At 37.3% G+C, this 27,306-nt stretch overlaps 2 protein-coding genes and 1 pseudogene across 9 annotated transcripts in view; 2 read left to right on the top strand and 1 right to left on the bottom strand.

Annotated features, from left to right (window-relative positions):
* The window catches only part of nolo (ADAMTS-like no long nerve cord), a 376,621-nt gene extending 351,431 nt beyond the window's left edge, over positions 1-25,190 (bottom strand). For 5 of the 8 annotated variants that reach the window (XM_089739123.1, XM_089739122.1, XM_089739125.1 and 2 more), the window contains exon 1: positions 24,965-25,189. The gene's annotated coding sequence lies outside the window, so the exon portion shown is untranslated. Of the gene's footprint in view, positions 1-24,964 lie in introns of all 8 variants that reach the window. The other 3 variants (XM_089739126.1, XM_089739127.1, XM_089739120.1) reach the window with 2 other exon arrangements.
* On the top strand, positions 7,151-8,618 carry LOC149499674 (uncharacterized). The gene has a single exon (XM_089739050.1). The coding sequence runs from the start codon at positions 7,902-7,904 to the stop codon at positions 8,616-8,618; it is 717 nt and encodes a 238-aa protein (XP_089595176.1). The 5' UTR covers positions 7,151-7,901.
* Positions 8,822-10,051, top strand: LOC149499673 (uncharacterized; annotated as a pseudogene).
* Positions 25,191-27,306: the final 2,116 nt, after the last annotated feature.

Here is a 27,306-nt window from a genome sequence, read left to right as displayed (position 1 = left end):
ACCCGGTGGTAGATTCTGCAAAGCACCGCTCTTTCTAGGTCCAGTATTAGCAACACCTCCGGTTTAAGCCCCGTGAGCTCACCTACACGCTAGGGTAAAGCTGATATAGCCTATCAGCAGAGGTAGGAAAAAAACAACAGAAATATGCAAAGGGTACCTTACCGTGTAGAATCGCAACCCGCCCATCTCCAGTAAACTAAATAAAATTTAGATCCGTATTCGATGTGGCGGTAACCATCACAGAACACAAGATATTTGACAGATGCCTGAATCTCGCTTACGACATTTTCAAGATAAGCTCGCATATATACAAGTTCCGGACAACAACATTCGGACCGTCGGTCTACCGAGCAATATCACCCGCTCGGTGGAAGATCGAACGAAGTCGTCGTGGCCTAAAAGATAAGACGTCCGGTGCATTCGTGTTGAAGCGATGCACTGGTGTTCGAATCCCGCAGGCGGGTACCAATTTTTGTAATGAAATACGTACTCAACAAATGTTCACGATTGACTTCCACGGTGAAGGAACAACATCGTGTAATAAAAGTGAAACCCGCAAAATTATAATTTGCGTAATTACTGGTGGTAGGACCTGTTGTGAGTCCGCGCGGGTACGTACCACCGCCCTGCCTATTTCTGCCGTGAAGCAGTAATGCGTTTCGGTTTGAAGGGTGGGACAGCCGTTGTAACTATATTGAGACCTTACAACTTATATCTCAAGGTGGGTGGCGCATTTACGTTGTAGATGTCTATGGGCTCCAGTAACCACTTAACATCAGGTGGGCTGTGAGCTCGTCCACCCATCTAAGCAATAAAAAAAAAAAAGATCTTCCCTCCGTCGTTTAAGCTTTCCAAACAAAAAACAAATTTGTTTTTATTGAAGGTATTTAGAAAAATAAAATTAACGGAACATCCCTAAAACATGATTCCGTACACGTATTTAAGTTTTAACAAAATAGCGTTCGTTTAATTGCCATTAGTCACGCGATGCTATCGAATGTAGGGTAGTGGAACAATCGTTCAGATACTCACATCCTATAAATAGAGGGGAATCGATTGGTTAACTTCGGGATCGTGTGAGGCAGCCCTATGCATGTACATCAACTATATTAAGAATGAATATGTTCAACTTTAAAGGCTTCGTCAAACAGAACGCGTAATTAGCGCGCATCAGAGCGCTAAACTGACGGCGCGCTATGACGCCGAGATGTGTTGTACTACTATGGTAACATTCCGTCAAACAGAGCCCCAGCGCTATAAGTAAGAAAAGAGCTCGACGTTAAAACGCAGCGCTAAGTACGCGTTCTGTTTGACGAAGCCATAAGGAAATGGACGGAATCGTTTCAAAATTATTTTTTAAATATAGAATATTAACTATTTATGATAGGTATGTATTAGGTTAAATTTTTTTTATGTATATTTTTACTGCCATTATGTATTATAAATATTCTACATATATATATTTTTATTATACATGTGAGCGCAACGTCACTATTTAGTTAGCTAAAAATAGTTAAAAATCACTGTTTCCTTAATGTTACTTATGTCAACAACTGTTTAAGAAGATATTCATGAGAATTCAAGACTAAATTTCCCCTACTTTCTACTATAAATACGAGTGACTATTGTCGCGCAAAACACCGCCGGAAATTACATACCCTGATCCTGTGGACCGAATGGTAAACAGTCGACGTCGCCCTAAGCGCGTCATTACGGATGCTCCCGATCCATTAACGGTGCTTTTAGGTAGCACAACCACCGGTCACTGTCCTAATCGAACCCGTCGCTGACGACGAAGGGCTCGACGAGTGAATTAACCCATAGACACAGCCCACTGAGTTTCTCGACGGATCTTCTCAGTGGGTCGCGTTTCCGATCCGGTGATAGGTTCTGTGAAGCACTGCTCTTGCTAGGGCCAGCGTTAGGAACACACCCGGTTTGAGCTCAAGGCTATCACCATAGGTAGAAAAAAATAGACAACAATTATTTTAGCGGCCAACCAACACCGTTTTGTTCCTATCTTCTTTTCCGGTCCGAAACACCATAAGCACGCTTCATATCACCCGTGACAGATGTACAAAAAACAAAAAAACAAAAAAAAGCAACCTCAAAAACAAAATCGTACGAACAAAAAGAATTCATCCCGAAATTAATTCATTAACACGATGCGAGAAGCGTTTTCTTCTAAAGCCGTTTGTAGGTAACGCGCTAACCCTTTCTGTGTGGAACTTTATTTCATTGTCTGAATATTCAAGGCGCGTCCGAACTCCGCTTCGACACAGGGCTGTAATGAGTGAGCCTTACTTCAAGCGCTATTTTTATTAACGTTATTACACGTATGCGGTTTAAGGTGATGCCGTGATGATATTTGTCGAATAATAAAAAAAAGTGTGTGTGTGTGTGTGTGCAAGTCACACACGGTAGAAGTGAAACTTATAAATAACTAGCTGACCGGGCAGACTTCGTAGTGCCTCAATCGATAAACAAAAGACCTAAATTTTTGTATAAAATAAACTTAAAACTAACAAAAGGAATCCGTCCGACGGAGGACAACATCAAAGGAAAAACAAAATTGTTATTTTTATTTAATTCCGAGAATTTTCATATTTATTTAACTTTTAAACCTTCTCTGGACTTCCACAAATAATTCAAGACCAAAATTAGCCAAATCGGTCCAGCCGTACTCGAGTTTTAGCGAGACTAACGAACAGCAATTCATTTTTATATACTTATATAGGTATATAGATAGAAGGATTACGTATGCAGTTTAAGTTCGTTTGCCGTGATGATTTCGGTCGAATAATAAAAATAAAGTTTTCTTAAACAAATATTGTGGGTTAGTTATTAATCCTTTGCACTCGAGAGGTGAGTATCGCTTACCACACGACGATAGTTCCAGACCTCCCATGGTTGTGAGTCCGTGCGGGTAGGTACCACCGCTGTTAAGAAAGCTTTTATTTAGTTTAATTCAATTTGATATGAGACACCGTGTATCGGAATGCGCTAGAATTTGACATCTGTCAAAAACAGCACCGCGTTCTTTCTCTTCCTGTTCCGGCGGCGGCGTCATTACATTCGTTTTGTCATGTACACAATTAATTTTCATATAAAGGAGTTTTCCGCGGACCATTTAGTTGGTTTTGTTAACATTTGTGGTTCCCGTACCGGGAATCGAACCCGAGCATCCTGGCCGGAATCACCAACCGCCCTGCCTATTTCTGTCGTGAAGCAGTAATGCGTTTCGGTTTGAAAGGTGGGGTAGCCGTTGTAACTATACTTGAGACCTTAGAACTTATATCTCAAGGTGGAGGGCGAATTTACGTCGTAGTTGTCTATGGGCTCCAGTAACCACTTAACACCAGGTGGGCTGCGGTCTCGTCCACCCATATAAGCAATAAAAAAGTTTTTTTTTTTTTTGAGAATTAGTCGACATTTCACATCACTATTGTAATCTGTCAAAACGGCCATCATAGCGTGCCGATAGTCTAATTACAAACGACAAAAAGAACGTTACGGAACAGAGGTCAAAAACATAAACAAGATGTCAATCATGAAATAAAGTAACATAAATAAATAGTTCACACAGCGCATCGGATGTCCACACCAAACAAAGAGCTGAGCGAGACTCACCTCTCGAGTGCATAGGATTAAAATGGTAGCCTTTTTTTTCCTACCTATGATGATAGCTTTGAGAGGCTATTTCAGCTTCACCCTAACGTGTGTGTGTAGTAGAGCTCGCGGGGCTCAAACCGGAGTGTTGCTAACACTGACCCTAGCAAGAGCAGTGCTTCGCAGAATCTACCACCGGATTGGAAACCCAAACCACTGAGAATATCCTATGGGTTCATTCGCTCGTCGAGCCCTTCGTCGCAAGCGACGGGTTCGACGAGGACGGTGACCGGTGCTTGTGGTGCCTAAAAGCACCGTTAATGGATCGGGAGGATCCGTAATGACGTGCTTTGGGCGACGTCGACTGTTTACCATTCGGTCTACAGGATCGGGTATAGAGTTTCCAGCGGCCACGACAAGAGGGTTCTCATATCGTGCCGCCTTCTCGAAATGAGGATGGTAGTCATAGGGTTCTCACGTTCCTTGAAAATGTCGATCGCCCAATTTGAGGATATTTTAACACAAACCATGCTATAGTCATTTCTTAGGTTTTCGCTAAGCGTACATATGAGCGCAAATACTTCTATTGATAATAATTAACATAACTTAAATAACCATCTGCTAAAAGCTTTTTTAAGGACCTTAAAAAAAACTTTTTGAGGCCTCGGGAGACCAGAAGGCCGGTACGTATTTTGCACAAAGAATTAGCATTGCTATCCAGCGTGGAAATGCTGCCAGCCTTCTGGGAACTCTGCCAACCGGCGGTGAGCTAACGCAGATTTTCTATTTATAAGTAGCTTTACCTAAATACTTATATGTAGTTTAGTTTATTCTATGTTATTATTTATTTATTCATTATTAATAAAAAGGAACTGTTATTCTACCATATTTAATATTTAATAGATACTGTTTTGATGTGTATGTTTAACGTTTATTTTATTGTTTAAAAACACAAATGACTATCAAATAATCAAATATTAATAAGAATAAATATTAATAATAAATTATCTATACTAATATTATAAAGAGGAAAGATTTGTTTGTTTGTTTGTTTCGAATAGGCTCCGAAACTACTGGACCGATTTGAAAAATTCCTTTTCCATTAGAAGCCGACATTGTCCCTGATGAACATAGGCTACTTTTTTTTTTATTATTTTTTTTTTTTTTGTTTCATGTGTGTTTTAATGTTTCCGAAGCGAAGCGAGGGCGGGTCGCTAGTGTTATAATAATTTGATTACGTATTGTAATTGTTATGCAAATCATGTTGTTGGCGCCATCTATTATTAGGCTGGATAATAATGATATTAATTTATATTAGTTAAAAGTAATTTATGTAAAATAAATTAATGTCAGAGTCATGTAAAAATCACTAAAATATTTCATGTGAATATTAAGTTACATTTATGGATTGTATAGGTTTTTTTATTGCCCTTGTAGGCAGACGAGTGGCCCACCTGATAGTGAGTAGTTACCGTCGCCCATGGACTTCAGCAATGCCAGGGGCAGAGCTAAGCCACTGCCTACCGTTAAATATGCAGTAATGCAGTGATTCCATTTATTTGTATAAAGGAGGTTGGAGTTGCTATAACCAACACAAAATGGCTGATTGTGTCAAAACTAAGACGTGGCTTTTTGTGATAAACAAGTAATGTTAACGTTTTATAGAATTTTATTGCGTTTTCATTTTAATAGATCTTACGTGTGACAACCCTAGCGTACATAACCTTTAACGTTTATTAATTTCATTATGTCCCTCCATGCTGATTACATTCCAAAAAAAAGTGCCTGCGTACAAAGTACACATGTCAGAAGTGAAACATTTTTGGCGAACTAATTTATAAGTCTTGCTTATATTTATACAAATCTAAAAGTTTAGATTTCCGAGACTTAGAGGAAGGGAAAAAGGAAGATATTTTCCCGCCAAAAGTCTGTCAAATGTCAATCTCAAACCTCAGTGTTGACAGTCACATTATGTTTAGATTTCTAAATTGTAAATGACTAATATTTTGCCAATTGAATTGACTAATTTAATTTCATGCTATTTGATTAATGTTCCAAATTCTTTTCATTTCGTTTCAATTCCTATTAACATCATTCACAAAAAAAATATAAAAAATTAGGCTGTATGGTATGATACATTTGCCTTTCCAGTTGGAAAAATACAACAACTACTACTACTCACATTTGACAAGTACTTAACTTCAATAGTAGTTTGATGCAATGAAGTAGGAAACCTATGGAAATGAAACGTCAACCAAAATTTCGTGCCACTGTGACGTCATCTGGCCACAAAACATGGCGGCTTTAGTGCTGTACAAAAGATTTCAATGTTATCAGGTTTTATCGATAAACGTTCTTGGCTCATTTTATTTTAAATATTGTTGAGTATTATTTATTTGTAGAATTTATACTTTAATGGGAAGTAAGTAGGTATATTGTTATGTGCAAATATGATATGATTTAGATGGGTGAAATCTAAGACAAGTTCGTCCTTCGAATTTGCCAAGTAAACGATATGATGATTTTTAAAAGTTGCTACACTGATTTTATAAAGTTGTCGTTTGTCGCAAAACACAAAGATATGGCGTAGTTCAAAGCCATCAGCCCATTTCTAGCATGCTAAATGTTATCGTGTTTTGAGTACGTGTTTTTCTTAGACTATTACAATCTATTTTAATTGTTTTGCTGACTCTAAAGTCCGTAACATACTACCGCAGCGCACCCCAAGGAAGGTGCGCCGCACCATTTGAATCACTTTCGCTTGAGAGTGATTCAAATTTTAAACTTATCAAGGGACCGCGTGAAAAAAAAAACACCTACAGAACATTTATTCATTAATTACAAACGTCATTCCTTGTGACTTCCTCTCTAAAATCACTTAATTATTAAATATTTAACAAATTTACAATAGTGTTTTACTCACTGCGGAATAAAACTATTTTATTTAAATAGTTCCGAAGAGATTTTGTCGGTAGCCTTTTTCCCGAAATATCTAAACAGAATGTCTAAATATGTTTTGATGACATATTTTAAAGTGGTATTTATGATTAGTGTCATGATCAATAGATTCCGACCGAAAAATGGATTTTTCGGATGAGGGCTCCATAATGAATTTAAATACATATAGATAATAGTTTTAGGGCATCGACTTTCTTGAGATCCTATAAAATACGTTTTAATTATTATTTTTGTATGTTTTAAGCATGATAAATTATGAAATTTTATATAATCAATCATATTAAATCGATATCAAAGTCAATAAATAATGTACAACCCAAAACAGACGGCCGAACTGACGTGACAATGACATTTGGCGCGCTAAACATGGCGGATTTTCGGCCTCATTAGACGGAGACGGAGATATTTACGTATATTCATGTTTCATTTTATGTACGCACTGAAATACTGTTATATTGTTTTCCTGCGAGTTAAAGTGCTGAGTAAGAACGAGATAGATATATGTTTATGTATGTGCCTTCAAAATGGGTGCTATTTATATAAGCAATTGTACGTATAGAACAATATGTCGTGTCCCTACTATATCGACGGCAAAAAGCAAACCTGCTGTAACCCACATCAGTCACGATTTTTTTTTATTTCATATTTGGAATCAGAAAAAAAAACTCAGTCGAATGGTTCTGTTCCCGTGGCTCAACGACGATTAGAAATTTTTGTACAGCAATAGAATTAATCCAATTTTTTCAAAAAGACAACTGGTTACTTGAAGTAAATAACATGAAAAACAGCATTTTCCTAGCATTTGTTATTTACACCAACTTTGCTTTTCCTAATAAAGTAATCATTGTAGTTACAGCACCGTTGTACGCTGGTTAGTGCGGCTTACAGCAAAATTGCATATTATTTTTTAGCAAGGTACCACGTTTACGACATTTAGTATATAATAAACAATTGATCCTTGTAGTGTACTACAAGAATAACAACTATGATATTGTAGACAATCGCTAATTACGGCAACATAAACACATAAAAGTTTTTAGATTCCTGTTATCTATGCCATTTTTAATACAATATTACTGTGTTGATTATGTGCGTTTACCGCCATTAAATACGCGCGCTCGCGCTCACTTGGTCGCGGCTTACCGCATCGCTCAGTCGCTTCGCGGCACCCAGGAAGGTATGACGTATTTGCTGTTACTGTGTGTCTTCGCGGAATTGGAGTGACTTTAAAAGGTAAGTATTGTTCTTGTTATTATATAATTTAAAAATGTTATGTTAGTTTCCTACCTACTGCAAAGTAAGTTCGTATAACTATAAACATTAATTGATTTCGGATGTCTAAACGCCGTCTTGATTGGAAAGAATCGCTAAAACCGGATGTTACTGTTGGCAAAAAAAGAGGAAAAATAAACATTTTAAAAGATGAAACCTATAAAAATGAAAATGGTAAATTGACTCTTGTGTCTAGTATTAAGACTAAAAAGACATCCACGCAAACAAATACGATTAATAAAAATAATACCATACAAGAATGCACAAGTACACTCAGGTCAGTAATTTGTACTCCTGAAATGTCTCATGTTGAAGAAAAATTTCAATTTATGAACAATGATGTGGTCCCCACTAACAATGATACTGATACACAAAAACAGGACAATGAGAATATTGAAATGACTCCCCGACAGTTATCACGTAGATTAGATGTAGAAAATTTAACTCCAACATTCAGAAAACCCGACTGTTTTTTAGTAGAAACTAAAAAAGTGATGAAAATTATTACACCAATAAAATTATTCCCTACACCATCCAAGACGCATATAAAAGAAGCCTTTAAAATTATTCCTCCGTACGATTCTGAAGAAAATGAGGAAATTAAACATAGTTTTAGTAATTTAAATAACATTACATTAGCGTTGATTGAACAGAATCATGAAGATAATAATGGTGAAGGGAAATTTTCTCTAGACTTAGACTCTAGACAAATACACAACGAGCCTAGATCAGAAAATGAGGCTAGGATACAAGAAGTTGCGCTTACAATTACTTCATAAATGAAGGAGAAGGAAGGAGAAGAGTTTGTAAAAAATATCTTCTAAGTACTTTGGACATAACTCAGCGATTCATTCTGTACACATTGGAAAACACAGATGGTGGGTATGCGAAAACCGATGGACGTGTATCAAATGGTGGATCTAATAGAACTAACGAAATAGTTACAGAACATGCAAATAACTTTATAGAATCTTTGCCGAAAATGCCATCGCACTATTGCAGGAAAGACTCAAAACGATTGTATTTTCCCGAAGAATTTAGGAACGTATCTAACCTGTATCGTATATACAAAGATAACTGCAGGCAAAGTGAAATAAAAGCAATGTCTTTTCAAGTATTTAGGACCTGGTTTAAAAAATCTTACAATATCGGTTTCCACGTGCCGAAAAAAGATAAATGTGCCATTTGTGTGAGTACCAAAAATAATGAAGAGAAATCCGGAGAAGAAACAGAAAAAATACAACATCATGCTAATGAAAAGGATGAATCATATAAAAGATTTAAATGTCATCAAAATATACATAAAAAGGATAAAAGTATAATTTGTGCAAGTTTTGACATGCAAAAAGTTTTAAATACTCCACATGGAGATTCAATGATGCTCTATTACAGTCGAAAATTATCGGTTTATAATTTTACGATTTACGAAAGCTCTACTAGAAGAGGATACTGCAATGTGTGGACAGATATAGATGCAAACCGTGGAGCTAACGAAATTTGTACTTGCTTATATAATTATATTAAAAAGATTGAGTCATGTGGTTTAACAAGAACCTTTTTATTATATTGCGATTCTTGTTATGGCCAGAACAAAAATAAATTTGTCCTTAGCATGATACGTTACGCACTGTCTCAATGCAAGAACATAAAGACAATTCAAATTAATTATTTGATTCCTGGCCATACCTATATGCCGGTGGATAGTGTTCACGCTACCATTGAGACTAAAATAAGAAAGTGTATCGTTTGGGCCCCATCACAATGGCCTACTATAATGGAATTGGCACGTCTGGATCCAGAGCCATACAAAGTTCAAGTACTCAATGGAAAAGATTTCACTGGTTTTGACGATCTTGTTAACTCTACATTTAATAAAAAACAAAAGCTATCAATTTCAAAACTATGTATTGCTACCTTCAAGAATCAAGAACCCAACTTGATGTATATTAAAAATTCAATGTTACCTGACGCAGAAACCATAACAATTCCTTTGAGTCCATTAAAAAATTGTTTGAAGGATATGTTATACCCTACAGCATTAGGAATATCTGCCAAAAAATACAAGGATTTAACGAGTCTAGTCAATAAAAACATAATTCCTTCAAGGTTTGCTGCAGAATACAATACAATTTAAAAAGTAAGCATTAAAGCAAAGGATTACTTAATGGACACAGATGAAGAAGACATAAAAGAAATAGATAGTGCAAATTGATTTAAAAATTGTTAAACTGATTACATTTTGATTTTATGATATTTTATAATGTTTTTAATTTACCCTAAAATAATTTATTTATTCAACATTTATTGTTCACAAAACATACATAAACTTTTGTTTTTGCTCTTTCCAGATAATTTCCAGATAAATATTTTATTTTGTTCTCTACAAAATAAATAAATTTCCATAGTTACAGCGTTATGTTTTACCATCCTTTCAGTATTTCTAGCAGTAACTACAAATGAAATGCATCTAGTTATACACAAGAATATCATTTACTTCAGAATTGACACAGATAATTTATTGGTTTATGTAATTACATCAAATATTCTTTACGCGTAAATGTTTGATTTTGAGTCTCCCATACATTTATATGCTTCATTTACAGCAAATTCACGTAACAGACAAAAAGTTGCTATTGTTGTAACCAACACAAACACATAATAAAACTTACTTCTGGTAAAATCTTAGTATTCGGCTTGATAGAAAACAAAAAAATACATTTTGGTTCTTAAAATGATACTTCTAAGTTTTATAGTTTAGGAGTTTTTTTTTTTTTTTTAAATAAATAATTTTCTTTTGCCTCTGGTGAACATTTTTCATTTTGTGGGTTATAGCAGGATTGCTTTTTGCCGTCGATATAGGTCTATGATTTCGTGCCACTGTGACGTCATCTGGCCACAAAACATGGCGGTTTTAGTGCTGCCCAGAAGATTTTAATGTTAGTAGGTGTTATCGATAAACGTTCTTGGCTTATTTTATTTTAAATATTGTTGAGTATGAATGTATTTGTAGAATTTATACTTTAATAGGAAGTAAGTATATTGTTATGTGCAAAGATGATGTGATTTAGATATTATGTGAAATCTAAGCTCGTCTTAGCTCTCTCTTATGCTCTATCTCGCTCTCTTATGTCGTGTCCCTACTATATAGGTCTATGGTTTGATGTCACTTTCGTTGCATACCTGCGTGACGTTCTGTAAAAATTTTACCCTCATGCGCCTAAAGAAGTTTCACTTCAAAAATTGGCGCTGTATTAAATGGCCATAGTGAATTGTCATTCAGTCTAAGATCGTACACAGCTTTTGAAGTGTGTTATGACTGTCATATGAGACCGTAGAGAATTCCGTCATTTCTCTGGATAGCAGATTCTCTGGTCACAACGCGTAGGAGCACCAGTATCCATTTAATGCAGCGGTTGGGGAACCTTTTTTGTTATTACCCCAAAATATTTTTGTGTAAGTGTGATATTACCCCATGACGAAGAACAAAAAAAAACGAAATCGCTTCTTTTCAGCATATTTCATATTATTATAGCCCCCATGAAAATTTTGAAAAAAAATTATTATTTTTTCGTTTCGTTTCATTTTGTTTCATCGAGTTTGAAATCACAACGATTCTAAAGAAGATTCACTTTTTTTTATTTTTTTATTGCTTAGATGGATGGACGAGCTCACAGCCCACCTGGTGTTAAGTGGTTACTGGAGCCCATAGACATCTACAACGTAAATGCGCCACCCACCTCGAGATATAAGTTCTAAGGTCTCAGTATAGCTACAACGGCTACTCCCACCCATCAAACCGAAACGCATTACTGCTTCACGGCGGAAATAGGCGGGGTGGTGGTACCTACCCGTGCGGACTCCCAAGAGGTCCTACTACCAGTGATTACGCAAATTAATATTTTTGCTGGTTTGATTTTTATTACACGATGTTATTCCTTCACCGTGGAAGTCAATCGTGAACATTTGTTGAGTACGTATTTCATTAGAAAAATTGGTACCCGCCTGCGGGATTCGAGCACCGGTGCATCGCTACATACGAATGCACCGGACGTCTTATCCTTTAGGCCACGACAACTTACGACGACAACTTCAATATATACTTTTTACTCACAAAAGTTTCATTTTTACCCCGGCTCCCCGACCGCTGACTTAATACAATGAGAGCCGTGAACTGGTCTATCCACCCAACGCACTAAACAGTAATAATAGGGGACGGTTAACTTCAAGAAAGACGTTTCAAATTTAAAACTGATCAAGCTCAATATAATTCGATTCACTAAATAATTCAATTGAATTCTATTAACAGAACACGAAAGACATTGACGCAGTCAAACCTAGACTTGGTTAATGATAATTTATCAAGGCAACTGTCTGGCCCGACTAGCTTGTTGATGCTTGGGCAGACAAGGTCACGTGAAGGAGAACGGGTATTTAACCCCGTAGAAGCCATAGATTACAATGTCAAGTCCATACACATCAACGCAAGGTTCAATCAGAGCTTCAGTAATGAAGATACCGACTTTTTTTTATTGATTAGATGGGTGGACGAGCTCGCAGCCCACCTGGTTAGTGGTTACTGGTGCCCATAAAAATCCACAACATAAATGCGCCACCGCCCTTGAGATATAAGTTCTAAGGTCTCAAGTATAGTTACAACGGCTGACCCAGCCTTCAAACCGAAACGCATCACCGCTTCACGGCAGAAATAGGTAGGGTAGTGGCACCCACCCGCGCGGACTCACAAGAGGTCCTACCACCACTAAAAGTACTTTAAGTAGTAATGTGTCTCTAGTTTCTACTAAATGGCAGTTCAGCTTCTAAACATCATTGACTTAAGCTGGTGTGTAATTATTTTTTTATGGTGGGTTATAGGCGAATATAGGACTTACCTAATCATGAATTAATGAGCGTCAGAAATGTCAGGGGCACAACCGAACCGTAGTCTACCAATGAATCTACCAATCTCCTCAAACATCGTGAGTTAAGTAAAAAGGATATATCATTCCGCTTAGGAAACTCCGTGGAGGAAAGTTAATTACAAATTCGGATGGTAACTGGCAGAAAACATCTCGATTAGTATAGTCATGATTGCTGGTCTCCGAACCTTCCAAACAGCACACCGCAATAAGCAAAGCTCTATTCTGCTGATGAGTTGTCGTCATCCATGATAAGTTTTATGGTGAAAATGTCTAAAACTCTCGCGAATTGAAATCGAGATTTTTAATTAACGCGAAATGAAATTAATGTTACGCCGGTAAGAGTAACGCCATCTATAGCCGAATAGTCGTACGAATATCGAAGGATCTAGTAGCACCTAGAACGCTCGAGAAGTACAAAGCCATCTATTATCAGACAGCGGAAACACAATACTCGAAATGAGTGGAATATTCTCGATAATTCTAGGGATGTGGTATCGGCTATAAAAGCGTTGCAGAGATAGCACGTAGTCAGTCAGTAATCGGAACTACTCGAAGCGAAACAGCGAACGGATCACCTGAAGCGAATTGAGAGTTTTAAAGCGTTTGTTGAGTGTTTTAAGTGTTGAATAGTTTTTAGTTGCACTCCAGTAGAATTTTTATTTATCTCGAACCCCAGCGCGTAACAATAATATAAAAACACACACCAGATAGATCAGTGGACAATTTATGCTCTTATCACAGCGACATGAAACTTGACTAATAGAACCCGAGTACGACTCTGTTTAAATATATACGTCTTTATCATTTAATACACCGGTCCCGTAGTGCCGTATTGCTTATTCAATATCGATCGTGACACTTTATAATTCACTAAATAATAACAGAATAGTTAAATTGTTGTAGCAATTAGCGGTAAGTGCTCGTGCAGTCAATTAGTTCAGCTAAAGTAGCTGACGTATCATCATAGAGTGGTATTCCACTTAATTGTACTAGAGAATATTTTATATCGATTTAGAGTAACTAGTTGTCCCCGGGTAGTCGAAATTCGACTATAATTAATTGTAATTATAAGTTGGTACACTATTATGGTTCTATTATCAAAGATTAATGAACTTCCATAACCACATTGGTGGTAAGACCTCTTGCGAATATTACTGGTGGTAGGACCTCTTGTGATTCCGTACGGGTAGGTACCACCACCTTGCCTATTTCTACCGTGAAACAGTAATGCGTTTCGGCTTGAAGGGAGGGAAAGCCGTTGTAACTATACTGAGAACTTAGAACTTATATCTCAAGGTGGGTGGCGCATTTACGTTGTAAATGTCTATGGGCTACGGTAACCACTTAACACCAGGTGAGCCGTGAGCTCATCCACCCATCTAAGCAATATAAAAAAGGAATCACATACCATAAAGTGTTCCATGAGCCTGTTTAGAATTTTAGGCGTTCAATTTCTTAAATTAAAGTACGCCAAACAAACATTATTGATTCCAGAGTCGGATCCAGAAATAACGAATCGGGCACCATATGTTAATTACGCGTGTATAAATTATGAACGCTCCAGTATTCTGATCAATACCGACTGAGGAAAACGTAAGCGGCGTTCGTCAAGGGTGTGTGTGTGTAATGAGCCGAGAATTATCACACGCGAATGCAGGGTCGTATTTAGACTTAAACTATTACGATACTTTTTTTTATGAAGGAAGCATCTTTTTTTTTCATACCTATGCTACATTGATGATGTTTCCATTTTATTTGAAGTAAGTTTTCATTTTTTTTTTATTAAAAATATCTGTATAACGAGACTTGTAGCTAGCTCTGTCTCAAATGAATTGAGGGCTTTGTTTCACTCTTCACCGGTCACCGTTCTCGTCGAACCCGTCGCTTGCGACGAAGGGCTCGATGAGTGAATTAACCCATAGACACAGCCCACTGAATTTCTCGCCGGATCTTCCCAGTGGGTCGCATCTCCGATCCTGTGGTAGATTCTGCGAAGCACTGCTCTTGCTAGAGCCAGTATTAGCAACACATAGACACAGCCCACTGAGTTTCTCGCCGGATCTTTTCAGTGAATCGCGTCTTCGACCCGGTGGTAGATTCTGCGAAGCACTGCTCTTGCTAGAGCCAGTATTAGCAACACATAGACACAGCCCACTGAGTTTCTCGCCGGACCTTCACAGTGGGTCGCGTCTCCGATTCGGTGGTAGATTCTGCGAAGCACTGCTCTTGCTAGGGCCAGTGTTAGCAATACTTCCGGTTTGAGCCCCTCCTCACCTACATGTTACGGTGAAGCTAAAATAGCCTCTCAAGGTTATCAGCTTAAGTAGGAGAAAAAAATTACATGTGTGCAATTCACACGTGCTAGAAGTGAAACCTTCCAAAATTAAAATACAATTATCCTAAACGTCTTAAGTATATGTAAAATTTTGTCATTAGTAAATAATTGTAAGGTAGCGCCCTCTGTGAATTGATATTTTAATTTCACGTATAATCCTAAATTAAAATTCACTACAAGAGCTTTCATACACACGTTAGTATTAAAAAATCTCACAGATGGCGCTGTATTAAATAGTATGTATATTTCTGTCTCATTCTTTGCTGGCTTCATTCTACACATTTTTGTATTTGTCTTTTACCTGTCGTTTTTTCCATTGCATTCGGTTTGAAATCACAACGATTCTAAAGAAGTTTTCACTTCAAAAATCAATCTTCAAAACAAAATTCAATTGATCTACTGTCATAAGTCGAGCAGGACCGCGGAGCGCGCCTTCCAAAATTTTCGTTTACAATAGTGTGGGATAATTCCCGTAGTATGTCAACATGGTCATTAATTAAACTAAATCTGTGTACAAAATACGCACACGTGTGATTTCTTATACGGTAAACGTGAAAAGCTACAACACATGCGTTCTTATGAACTTAATTGAACTGTGTTTGGTGCATTCAAATTTTATAAGCTCTGCGCTCTGTACGTTAACACATCTCGAGTGATATAAGAAGCGAGACTTTACTGTTCACTGTTGTTTTTTTTTTTTTTTTATTGCTTAGATGGGTGGACGAGCTCACAGCCCACCTGGTGTCAAGTGGTTACTGGAGCCCATAGACATCCACAACGTAAATGCGCCACCCACCTTGAGATATAAGTTCTAAGGTCTCAAGTATAGTTACAACGGCTGCCCCACCCTTCAAACCGAAACGCATTACTGCTTCACGGCAGAAATAGGCAGGATGGTGGTACCCACCCGCGCGGACTCACAAGAGGTCCTGCCACCAGTAATACTTTACTGTTTACTGTTTGTTTAATTCGTTCCGTCGAGTTTATTATTCGCACATAACGTGGGAACTAGAACTGTGTTTTCAGAAAGAGTTAGCGGGCTTCTTTCTTCGCTAGAATGAGACGTGACAGTCTGAGTATTGACGATAAAATTTAGTGAAACGTCAAGAAATATCATATCTATATATTAATACGTGAAGCGAAAACTTTGTATCCCTTTTTACGAAAATTGCGCGGACAGAGGAGTATGAAATTTTCCACACTTATAGAGAATATAGAGAAGAAGTGCACAATGCTAATATTTTTTGTTTAAAATAATGCATAAAAGATACATTAAATCAATAAAGAAAGCATTACACACACTACATACCATGTATTTGACGCACACACGCATGTATACCATTTATTGTCAAACTTTTGTTCTTGACGTCTGTTGTCAAATTGAGAATAGAATATGGTTTGTCTTTGTTAATATTTTTTATAGTGTAGTCTTGGCGAAATTTGTGATTATAGAAGTATAAAATACAATCATAATAGTGTACAAACTTACAAGTCCAATTAATTATAGTCGAATTTCGACTACTGCGGGACCTCTAGTAATAAATAAAGTCCAAGTTTGTATGGACGTATATGCTTACATAACGAGTGGTGAAAGGAAATTTTTTTTAAGCGTCATTTTTGCATCCCTAAAGGAGAGCCATATATAGATTAAAATTTGCACAAAATAACATAACAAAAAATCTTCTTCGGCTATTTGAATGTGGCAAACTTAATCGAAGTTCAATTAAAAACATCGAATTGTTGATGCTAATCTATACTAATATTATAAAGAGAAAAGATTTGTTTGTTTGTTTGTATTGAATAGGCTCCGAAGCTACTGAACCGATTTGAAAAATTCTTTCACTGTTTGGAAACTACACTATTCCCGAGTGACATAGGCTTATAATCTTTTTTGAAAAAAAAATAGGAATCCCTACTAAAACTCCAATAATGTAACCCAAGGTGTAAAAAAAATACCTAAAATATTCTTTACATCGCGTGCCCGGCGAAAACTATTGATGATAGAATAAAATAATGTACCACGACTTTGTAGAATACATTATTATTTACAAAAAGTGTCGCGACAGCAATGTCTAACTATTATAGTTATGCCGCAATAAGTGTTCTTTTATTTAAAAAAGTGAAACAACGTCAAATATCGTTGAAATTTTTCTTAAAAACTCGAGCGGAGCCGGAACGGGCCGCTTGTACCAAATAAAACGCAACTTTAATTACAAAGATAAATGTCACGTGTTAAGCGCAATGTCGCTTAAACCTTGATTATATTTAGTACTCCGACAGTTTGATCTCGCTTTTTTTATTTTAATTTTATTAATCATCACGTTCTAGAAGTCATCAGATTATTTTTCGTCTTCCGAGATTATATTCCAGTCGCTCCTAAAATATCCACGTTCGCCTGCATTCAAACTACATGGTTGTTCGTAATTGGCAGCTTAGACATTTGACTTAGCTTACAATACAATAGCTCTACAGTTTCGCTCACCTGTATTGATTAGTTGCGAATTTATATTCAATCAAAGGAAAACCTTTAAAAGTTGGGAAGTTTCGAGAACGGTCGCAAAACAAATGACTTTCGCTTCACACAATACAAACTTCTCTCTGATTGTACACTAATTGGAATTAGATCTCGGGAGTTCCTTTGGCTTAGTGAGAAAGATTTAACCTTTTTATTCTCGTCCGCAGATTGTATGTCACGTTTGCTTGTAAGTAATCGAGAGGATGACGTCATATCTTCTTTTTACGTCAATACTCGTACCACCCACCACAAAAATAAATTTCGTTCGTGCTATTACCGAAGTAAAAACTGCATTCAACACTTAAAACACTTCACAAACACTTTAAAATTCTCAATTCGCCACTCCCACTTCGCTTCAGTTGATTCGTTCGCTGTTTCGCTTCAAGTAGTTCCGATTACTGACTGACTACGTGCTATCTTTGCAACGCTTTTATAGCCGATACCACATCCCTAGAATGATCGAGAATATTCCACACATCTCTAGTATTGCGTTTCCGCTATCTGACAATAGATGGTGTTGTACTTCTCAAGCGTTATAGGTGCTACTAGATCCTTCGATATTCGTTCGACTATTCGGCAATAGATGGCGTTACTCTTACCGGTGTAACAATATGCAGGCTTATCTTGAAAATGTCGTAAGCGAAATTCAGGCATCTGTCAAATATCTTGCGTTATATGATGACTACCGCGACATTGGGAGCCAATTACAAAATATTGATATTCGTTCGACTATTCGGCGATAGATGGCGTTACTCTTACCGGCGTAACAGTACTAAAGGGAATCGTAGGGTCATCCGTAGTACGTGTCCAGAGGTCACTTGAAGAACACCCCCCAAACATTTCAAACGCAGCTTTAAGTACAGCTACAGTTTATTTTATACAAAAGTTTAGGTCTTTCATTTATCGATTGAGGCACTACGAAGTCTGCCGGGTCAGCTAGTAATAAATAAAAATTGTTAGACCAGTTGTAACGTGCACGTATTCTATGGTCAAATAGGTCTTAACATCATGAAGGTTCCTAATTTAATAGAAGTTTGAACAAAGTACGTTTTAATGTAAGCACGCTATCTAACCAAAACTTATCAAACTTATGATTTACTTTAAATTCTAACCGTGTTCGTTTTACGTAGCGCAAATTACGGAACCCTGCAACCCGGGTCATCCGACACGCATTTGGAAAGATTTTAATTAGAAAATTTTGTTGTTATTGGTTGTAAAAGGAATCTTAAATTAAGTACTGACGAATGCAAAAGTGTTCACAGTTTCTCCTGTTAATATGTATATATATATATTTTAATTGCCCTTGTAGGTAGACGGCCCTGCATACCTGATACCATCGCCCACGGACGTCAGCAATGCCAGGGGCAGAGCCAAGCCGCTGCCTACGAATTACAATATTTTTTGACGTGGCGTTAAATTGGAATCGATGCAAAATCATTTGTTGCAATAATTTAACTTATCGAATCTCAACGCTACTTCTAGCTCCAGAAATGATTAATGAAAATTAAATATGATATTTCTTTCAAAATTTAAACTGGCTACCTTGTAATGTTACAAAAATTTCGCTTTTCGCCCCTCGATATATTCGCAGAGGATCCATGGTAACTGACACAGCCTAAAGGTCGAAAGTGAACAGTGAGGTGGAAGTGGCAACGGGTAGAGCACATAGGTCGAAGAATAGATGGCCACAAATGGCAACCGCATACCAGAAAACGCAGCGTAGGTAGACCTCCCACGAGGTAGACCGACGACCTGCTAAAGATCGTGGGAATCGCTGGATACAAGCTGCTTTGGAGCGGTCAGTGTGGCGAACCTTGGGGAGGCCTATGTCCATCAAAGGCGTTCTGTGAGCTGATGATGGTGATGATAACGATATACATCTTTATATATAAACTAGCTGTACCCGTCCGCTTTGCTGGGCATTTAAAATTATTATTAACATTATTATTTCTCACCCCCACCAAGATTCTCATCATTAACTCCTCCGCAACTGGTGTAGTGAGTCCAACACTCATATAAATATTAACCTATCCATTAAGTACATGTATTTTCTACATGGATACCAAGTTTCAAGTCAATCGGATGCATGGTTCAGTAGTTATAACGGAACATCCGTAAAAACCACTGTAGATTTATATATGTATTAGTATAGATTTCTTCTGTGCGTGTTTTTGTCACTGAGCTCCTCCTAAGCGGCTGGACCGATTTGAATATTTTTTTTTGTATGCGTTTAGGTGGCACCCTGGATGGTTTAGATTGACAAATCAGCCCGGCAAATGGCGCTGCAGTTATTTATCTACACTACAACTAAACGGCCGGATCGACTTGAATGAATTTTTGCAGGACGTCTGTCGGGTCTGCTAGTATTGTTAAAAAATTACCGTTCATTTTCTTGACGTATCACGAAATGTATTCTCTGTTAAAACAAACAAATGGAACTACACGCGTTAGTAAGTCAAAAACGCTGACATATCTGAACCATAAAATAAACATGTATTCTTTATCTTGGCAAATAAAAGATTCTGTTTCGGTATTCTTATCGTACAACAGAGTTGTGTACACAAAGAGACGGAATGTACTTCAGGATCACATATGTATCTAAATATCGTGGCCTAAAGGATAAAACGTCCGGTGCATTCGTGTTGAGCGATGCACCGGTGTTCGAATCCCGCAGGCGGGTACCAATTTTTCTAATGAAACACGTACTCAACAAATGTTCACGTTTGACTTCCACGGTGAAGGAATAACATCGTGTAATAAAAATGAAAACCCGCAAAATTATAATTTGCGTAAACCACCCTATTAATGCCTATTTCTGCTGTGAAGCAGTAATGCGTTTCGGTTTGAAGGATGGGGCAGCCGTTGTAACTATACTTGAGAACTTAGAACTTATATCTCAATGTGGGTGGCGCATTTACATCATAGATGTCTATGGGCTCCAATAACCACTTAACACCGGGTGGACTGTAAAAAAATATATCTACTTTCGCTGGCTAACAACTAAGCTTGTAAGTGAATATCAACAACCTTAAAACTACTCAAAGACTATCAGACAAGATCGTCACCCATAAGGCCTTAGCTATAGGTGTAGACAAACTCAAAGTTCTACTTTTTGAAATGATACTATAAACATTCGACGGGCGTCGCCGGCTAATAAATATTTTTACACGCTTTTATTTGCTCGTTATGGTTATGTGGGTACTTAAATATGTAACAGAATATTTAAACGTCATTTTCACTGACTTCCGGACGACTTGACATTGACTTGAATTTTTCACACGCATCAAGGACGAATGATGATACAATCTATACTAATATATATAATAACTAAAAACTAATATATAAATCTAGAGTGGTTTTTACAGATGTTCCGTTATAACTACTGAACCATGCATCCGATTGACTTGAAACTTGGTATCCACGTAGAAAATACATGTACTTAATGGATAGGCTAATATTTATATGAGTGTTGGACTCCCTACACCAGTTGCGGGGGACGTTAATGATGAGAATCTTTGTGGGGGTGAGAAATAATAATGTTAATTTTAAATGCCCAGCGAAGCGGACGGGTACAGCTAGTAATTTTATAATATCGCTCTAATAACCCAACATCAACAAGACAAGTGAAAAGATCAAACTAATTTATTAGTTCAATTCGTGATTTAAATGTGCTTTTATAGTTTTTAAACTACCTATTTTTTTGTTTCATTGCAGAGCAATAACAAAAAGTGTGAATAATAATATGGATTAGTAAGGACTGGTGACATATTTCTTATATCTGCTGCGAAGGAATCATTACCAATAGTCGCGCCCTTACAGACATTAAGTTCAATTCTTAATCGTTTTCGTGTTTTTATTTTTTATTTTTTTTACTGCTTAGTTGGATGGACGAGCTCACAGCCCACCTGGTGTTAAGTAGTTACTGGAGCCCATACATCTACAACGTAAATGCGCCACACACCTTGAGATATAGTTCTAAGGTCTCAGTATAGTAACAACGGCTGCCCCACCCTTCAAACCGAAACGCATTACTGCTTCACGGCAGAAATAGGCGTGGTGGTAGTACTTACAGCATAGACATGTAGGTACTGTTTAGCTATAATCAGAATGGAGCGTCTGGACTTTCAATATTTATTAAGAATAGTCAATTTACAAGAGGATTAATTAGCTGAAGTGGCAATGGCGTGGTCATATTAGCCGGATAATGGATAACTTTTGGAATAAACGTGTTCTTTTTTTTATTTTATTTTTTCAAGTATAGTTACAACGGCTGCCCTACCCTTCAAACCGAAACGCATCACTACTTCACGGCAGAAATAGGCAGGGTGGTGTAGACTCCGGCAACCCGTTAACTATAACTGGGCAATTCGAAATATACTTTTTTGTTATTGCCCTGTAGCTTTGCCTTACTTAGTAATGGTCCTAAGAGCCCGCATGTGTAGGTACCACAACCCTGCATATTTCTACTACGAGCATTTTCCTATGTGTTTGAATGGTGGGGCAGATCATTGTAATAGAAATGAAATTGCAATAGAATTTTCGGTAGATAGCGGCCTGACTCTCCCTCTGGCATTGCTGAAGTCCATGGACGACGGTAACCACTCACCATCAGGTGGGCCGTAAGCTCGTCTGCCTACAAGGGATATAAAAATAAAATTTAGAGCTCATATCTTTAGGTGGGTGGTATTTACGTCGCTGATGTCTATGGGCTCCAGTAACCACTTAACACCACGTGGGCCGTGATCTCCTATACTCGTCGAAGAAACAAAACCAGAAAAGAAAAACCTCACGTGTAATATCCCGTAAACTAAACGATTCAAACGCATCGCCATGTTTTAACTTTCTTAACACGTTGATAATTAAATGCCAATCGTGCGTGTGGTTAAGTCAAATTCTTAATTAAATGATTACAAATCTTCTATATATATAAAAACTAGTGGACCCGGCGAACTTTGTTCCGCCACACGGTTTGTTTCAAACACATCAACCGGTCAACTTCAAAATTCTACTGTAATTAACCATAGATTAAATTACGTTTAGCTGTCAGTTGCGTTTTGTTATTCCATATCAGTTGCGTTTTGTTATACCACGTTTTATGTCACGGTCCATGGGAACGTGATAAAAAGTAAGTATCCTATGTTATTCTCCTGGTTCTTAGCTACCTCCTCACCAATTTTCAGTAAATCAGTTCAGCCGTTCTTTAGTTATAAATAGTGTAACTAACATGACTTTCTTTTATATACATATTATATAGATGATTTGCTGTTCGTTAGTCTCGCTAAAACTCGAGAACGGCTGGTCCGATTTGGCTAATTTTGGTCTTCAATTATTTGTGGAAGTCCAGCGAAGGTTTAATAGGTAGATAAATATGAAAATGCTCAGGAATTAAATAAAAATAACAATTTTGTTTTTCCTTTGATGTGTCCCCCGTCGGACGGATTCCTTTTGTTTGTTTTAAGTTTATTTTATACAAAATTTTTGGTCTTTTATTCATCGATTGAGCCACTACGAAGTCTGCCGGGTCAGCTAGTTTTAAATAAAATTAATAGTGAATTTAAAAGTTTGCTTCGTTGAGACTCCGACCTCATTTCTCAAGCACAACTCGCGTTATAGTCAATTCGATTTGATATCTATATATTAATAAGTGAAGCAAAAACTTTATAACCTTTTTAAGAATATTGCGCAGACGGAGGAGTATGAAATTTTCCACATTGATGGAGAATATAGGGAAGGAATGTTGAATGTTAAGTTTTTTTTTAAATATCCATATAAAATCAATTAAAAAATATTACACTCACTACCATTTGAAACAACAAATATATTTAACACTAAAGATACCGTAACGGGTCAAAATTTTGAACTTTTGCATTGAACAATTCACGTATCATCTTATTGCTTTTGCACATATGACTTCATCACTTTTTCTTACCAATTAATCTATCGTTATCTATACTAATATTATAAAGAGAAAAGATTTGTTTGTTTGTTTGTTTCGAATAGGCTCCGAAACTACTGGACCGATTTGAAAAAATCTTTTTCCATTAGAAGCCGACATTGTCCCTGATAAACATAGGCTACTTTTTTTTTTTGTTTTTGTTTCATGTGTGTTTTAATGTTTCCGAAGCGAAGCGAGGGCGGGTCGCTAGTTATATAATTTTTTTGTGTTGTTTTGTTTATTTTGAGTAATACTTATCGGATACCGTTACCTACCCGCTATGGTAGAAATAGGTATCAGTAAGTGTTAGTAGATCAGTGTTAAACTCTTTATTTAATTTTATTGTCAAAATTGAGAATAGATTAATATTTATTTGTCTATAGTGTAATCTTCGTGAAATCTGTCATTATAGAAACATAGTAGTCTCTGACAATAGAACCATAATAATGTTCAAACTTATAATTTCAATTAATTATAGTCGGATTTCGACTACTGGTCGGAGACTTAGAGGTAGATCCAAGACAATTTGGAAAGATGTGGTGCTCAAGGACAAAAAGGAATACAATATTGCTGACGAGGATGTCGAAGACAGAGCGAAGAGGTGGAATAGAATAAGGAAAGCTGACCCCACTACCATGTGGGATAAATAGCTAGAAAGAGAGAGAGATGCTAACTGGTTAGCAGAGCCCATGGAAATCGCATCAAGAATATCGCCAACCGCCTTTACTGGTGGTAGGACCTCTTGTGAGTCCGCAGGGGTAGGTACCACCACCCTGCCTACTTCTGCCGTGAAGCAGTAATGCGTTTCGTTTCAAAATGTGGCGCAGCCGTTGTTACTATACTGAGACCTTAGAACTTATATCTCAAGGTGGGTGGCGCATTTACGTTGTAGATGTCTATGAGCTCTGGTAACCACTTAACATTAGGTAGGCTGTGAGCTCATCAACCCATCTAAGCAATTTTTTTTTTAATTTGAAATTTTGTTGTATTGCGTCTCCCCCACCCTCCAAACAAGAACGTATGACTGTATCAAGTCTGAAATGTGCAGAATTATGGAACTCACCCGTGCAGTCTCACAAGACTCACTACGCATTAAAAATCTTCAAACTTCAAGATACAAAACTTTTACGCTCTAAAACGCCCAAAAATTGCATGTCTAAAACCTTATATTGGTAACGAAAAAAAAAAAAAAAAAAAATTACATTAAGCTACTCAAAAAAGAAATTCCCGTAGAAATTCCGGTGGCGACCGAATTTCACGGGAATTTCATTGTAGTGCTCATTTTATTAGGGTCGTTAATCTCTTTCGCTACATTTGACGGTCGTAAACAACGCGACATTTTTTTTCGTAGTGAGTTCAATAAAAAAAAAAAAAAAAAACAACACCAAAACTTTTAACACGTAAAACATGAAAATACTCACTCAGCTCTTTGATTTCCACAGCTCAAAAATAATTCACTAAAAATTCACACACACTTCTTTCTGCTGCTACCCCAAAAAATAACACCCGACACACCACAAATCTAAAAGCACGCACTCCACCCACGAAAACGCATACGCTTTTATTATTATAATCGTTTGCAACCGAATTATTTCCGATGTATCCGCGCTGACGACGAGCCAGTACGCAGCCTGACCCCACGAGAGCCAAGTCCCGAATGCCTTATGCGCATGGTTCTACATTTATGTCTGAAACAGCTTACGTCGCAATGCGTTATTATATTTAAAACTGGCCCTAAACTCGCCGATAATAGAGAAACGTATTTCGAGAATTGAAAAAAATAAGAAAAAAATAAACAATCTAGAAGTTTTGTTGGAAACTTCGAATTTAAACTGATTATAATGTCGAAATGTATCCCGAAACCTTTGAATCTAAAAGTTACACACGCATAGTCCAAGTTTGGAATAAATTTTATTTTCCGTATACAGATTGTTTTGGACGATAATTGAGTCGTCTATTATCAAAGGTGGCAATCTGTGTATTTGGACAAAAAAATGTTATTGATATGTCAATACAGATTGATTTGAATATAATCGTCTCCTTCAAAGAATACGGTTCAAAACCTGCATTAAATAAAGGTTAATACTTAACCTGTTATTTATCTAAGATGTCTTTCAGAAGAGTTTTGTGACTGCCAATGGAATACAAAGTCAATAATTCGTTTTTCTGATTTACCAATAATTGTACAAAAGTCACATTGCCGGCTTTGATAATAGTCGACTCAATTATGTAGTTTTTAATTAAATTCGTGATGTTAATATGACATGTGGAATTCAGTTGTCACCGAAAAGAGCCGGAAAGATGGGAAAATAAAAAATGTCCGATAGACAAAAATGTATGTAAGATAGATTGAATAAGATAAAAGAAGACAGTTTGATGAATAGAGAATTAAGAAGAGACCAGTGTTCTTAGTACGTGCTTTTTGGAACGAAGTCCCTTATCGCGCGTTGTGAAAGGGGGCTAGACGGAAAAAATTCTTACGAAAAGTTGTCACGACACTTTTTAGATCCGTCATTCTGACCAATCAACGTGTAGGCGCTTATCGCGTGACATTGCTCGTATCCGATTGGTCCGCGTAATGAGTACAGTTTCTCGAGATAGCGTTTCAACAATAGTAATTTAGTTCATAGTATTGTTTTTTTCTTCTTCATAAAGCCGTAATTTATTATTATAACTTAAAAAAAAAATTACAATTCCTTCACTAATTAATCGAAAGGAACTTCTTTCCCTCCGGGTGTCCCTTGACACCTCTGAAGTTTTTTTAACGTTCTCGATAGCGTAAAAGTTAACTCAAATTTGTTTGAAGTTGCAACAGCGCCTCTAGCGACAAACAAACGTTCCAACTCCATACGAATTTGCGTTAACTTTAACGCTGCCGAGAACGTTCAAAAATTCGCACTAAGATACCTGTCTAAAAGTAGCTAAGCACGTATGAAGAGCTAAAGATCATTGGTGAAATTTGCGGTAAATATGTCGTTATTCGACAAGAAAAATCTGACTTATTATGTGACAGATATGTCCAGATTACGACATTTTCAAGATAAGGTTGCACATATACAAGTTCCGAACTTTTTTTTTGATTGAAGATTTACTGGTGGCCCGGAGGCCTTTCCAGTTTCACCAGGACAGATGGGCGAGCAAAGGCTCAGCCAGGAGGGGTGGGATTTGCTAACAGCTACCCGAGCACCTCCGAAGGAGACCTAACAGCTCAAGAGCAGTTGCTTCGCGAATGAATCTACTACCGGTTCGGAATCGCGACCCGCTGAGAAGATCCGGCGAGAAACTCAGCGAGCTGATTCATGGGTTAGGTTGCACGGCGAACTCTTTGTCGAGTTCGACGAGTACGGTTACCGGGGTCCCTAAGCCTGCTCCTAGTGTTAGAGCTGAAGGCGTCGGTTCCGAACAACAACATTCGGACCGTCGGTCTACCGAGCAATATCACCAACTCGGTCATCATCCTTTGTCGTTAAGGCCCCCAAGGCATTAATAATGCTTGGACACTGTCAACGAACTGTCAATGCCTAACATAGTAACAACGTTTAAAACAACAAGTCCACAAATTCCTTTTAAACTTTTAAATCCGTAATGTATCTTTTGACTTTCATTCGCATGAAAAGGGCCGCGTGCCCTTTACTTAAATTCCACTCGATATGAATAAGACTTCCTGCAAAAGGGTTCGGAAAGATAAAGGGACACACGGTATGGAAAGGGTCTCGGCATTATTGTCAAATCTTAATTTATTTTATCATTTAAAAACGAGTTG

The sequence above is a fragment of the Bombyx mandarina genome, chromosome 28 (assembly GCF_030267445.1).
Source record: "Bombyx mandarina strain Sakado chromosome 28, ASM3026744v2".
Classification (NCBI taxonomy): domain Eukaryota; kingdom Metazoa; phylum Arthropoda; class Insecta; order Lepidoptera; family Bombycidae; genus Bombyx; species Bombyx mandarina.
The sequence above is the reverse complement of the archived record's forward strand: the minus strand, read 5'-3'. Positions and strand labels throughout refer to the sequence as shown.

What these genes read in the sequence shown, in the direction of transcription:
- LOC149499674 (XM_089739050.1), top strand. Translation starts at nt 7,902, where the DNA reads ATGTCTAAACGCCGTCTTGATTGGAAAGAATCGCTAAAACCGGATGTT.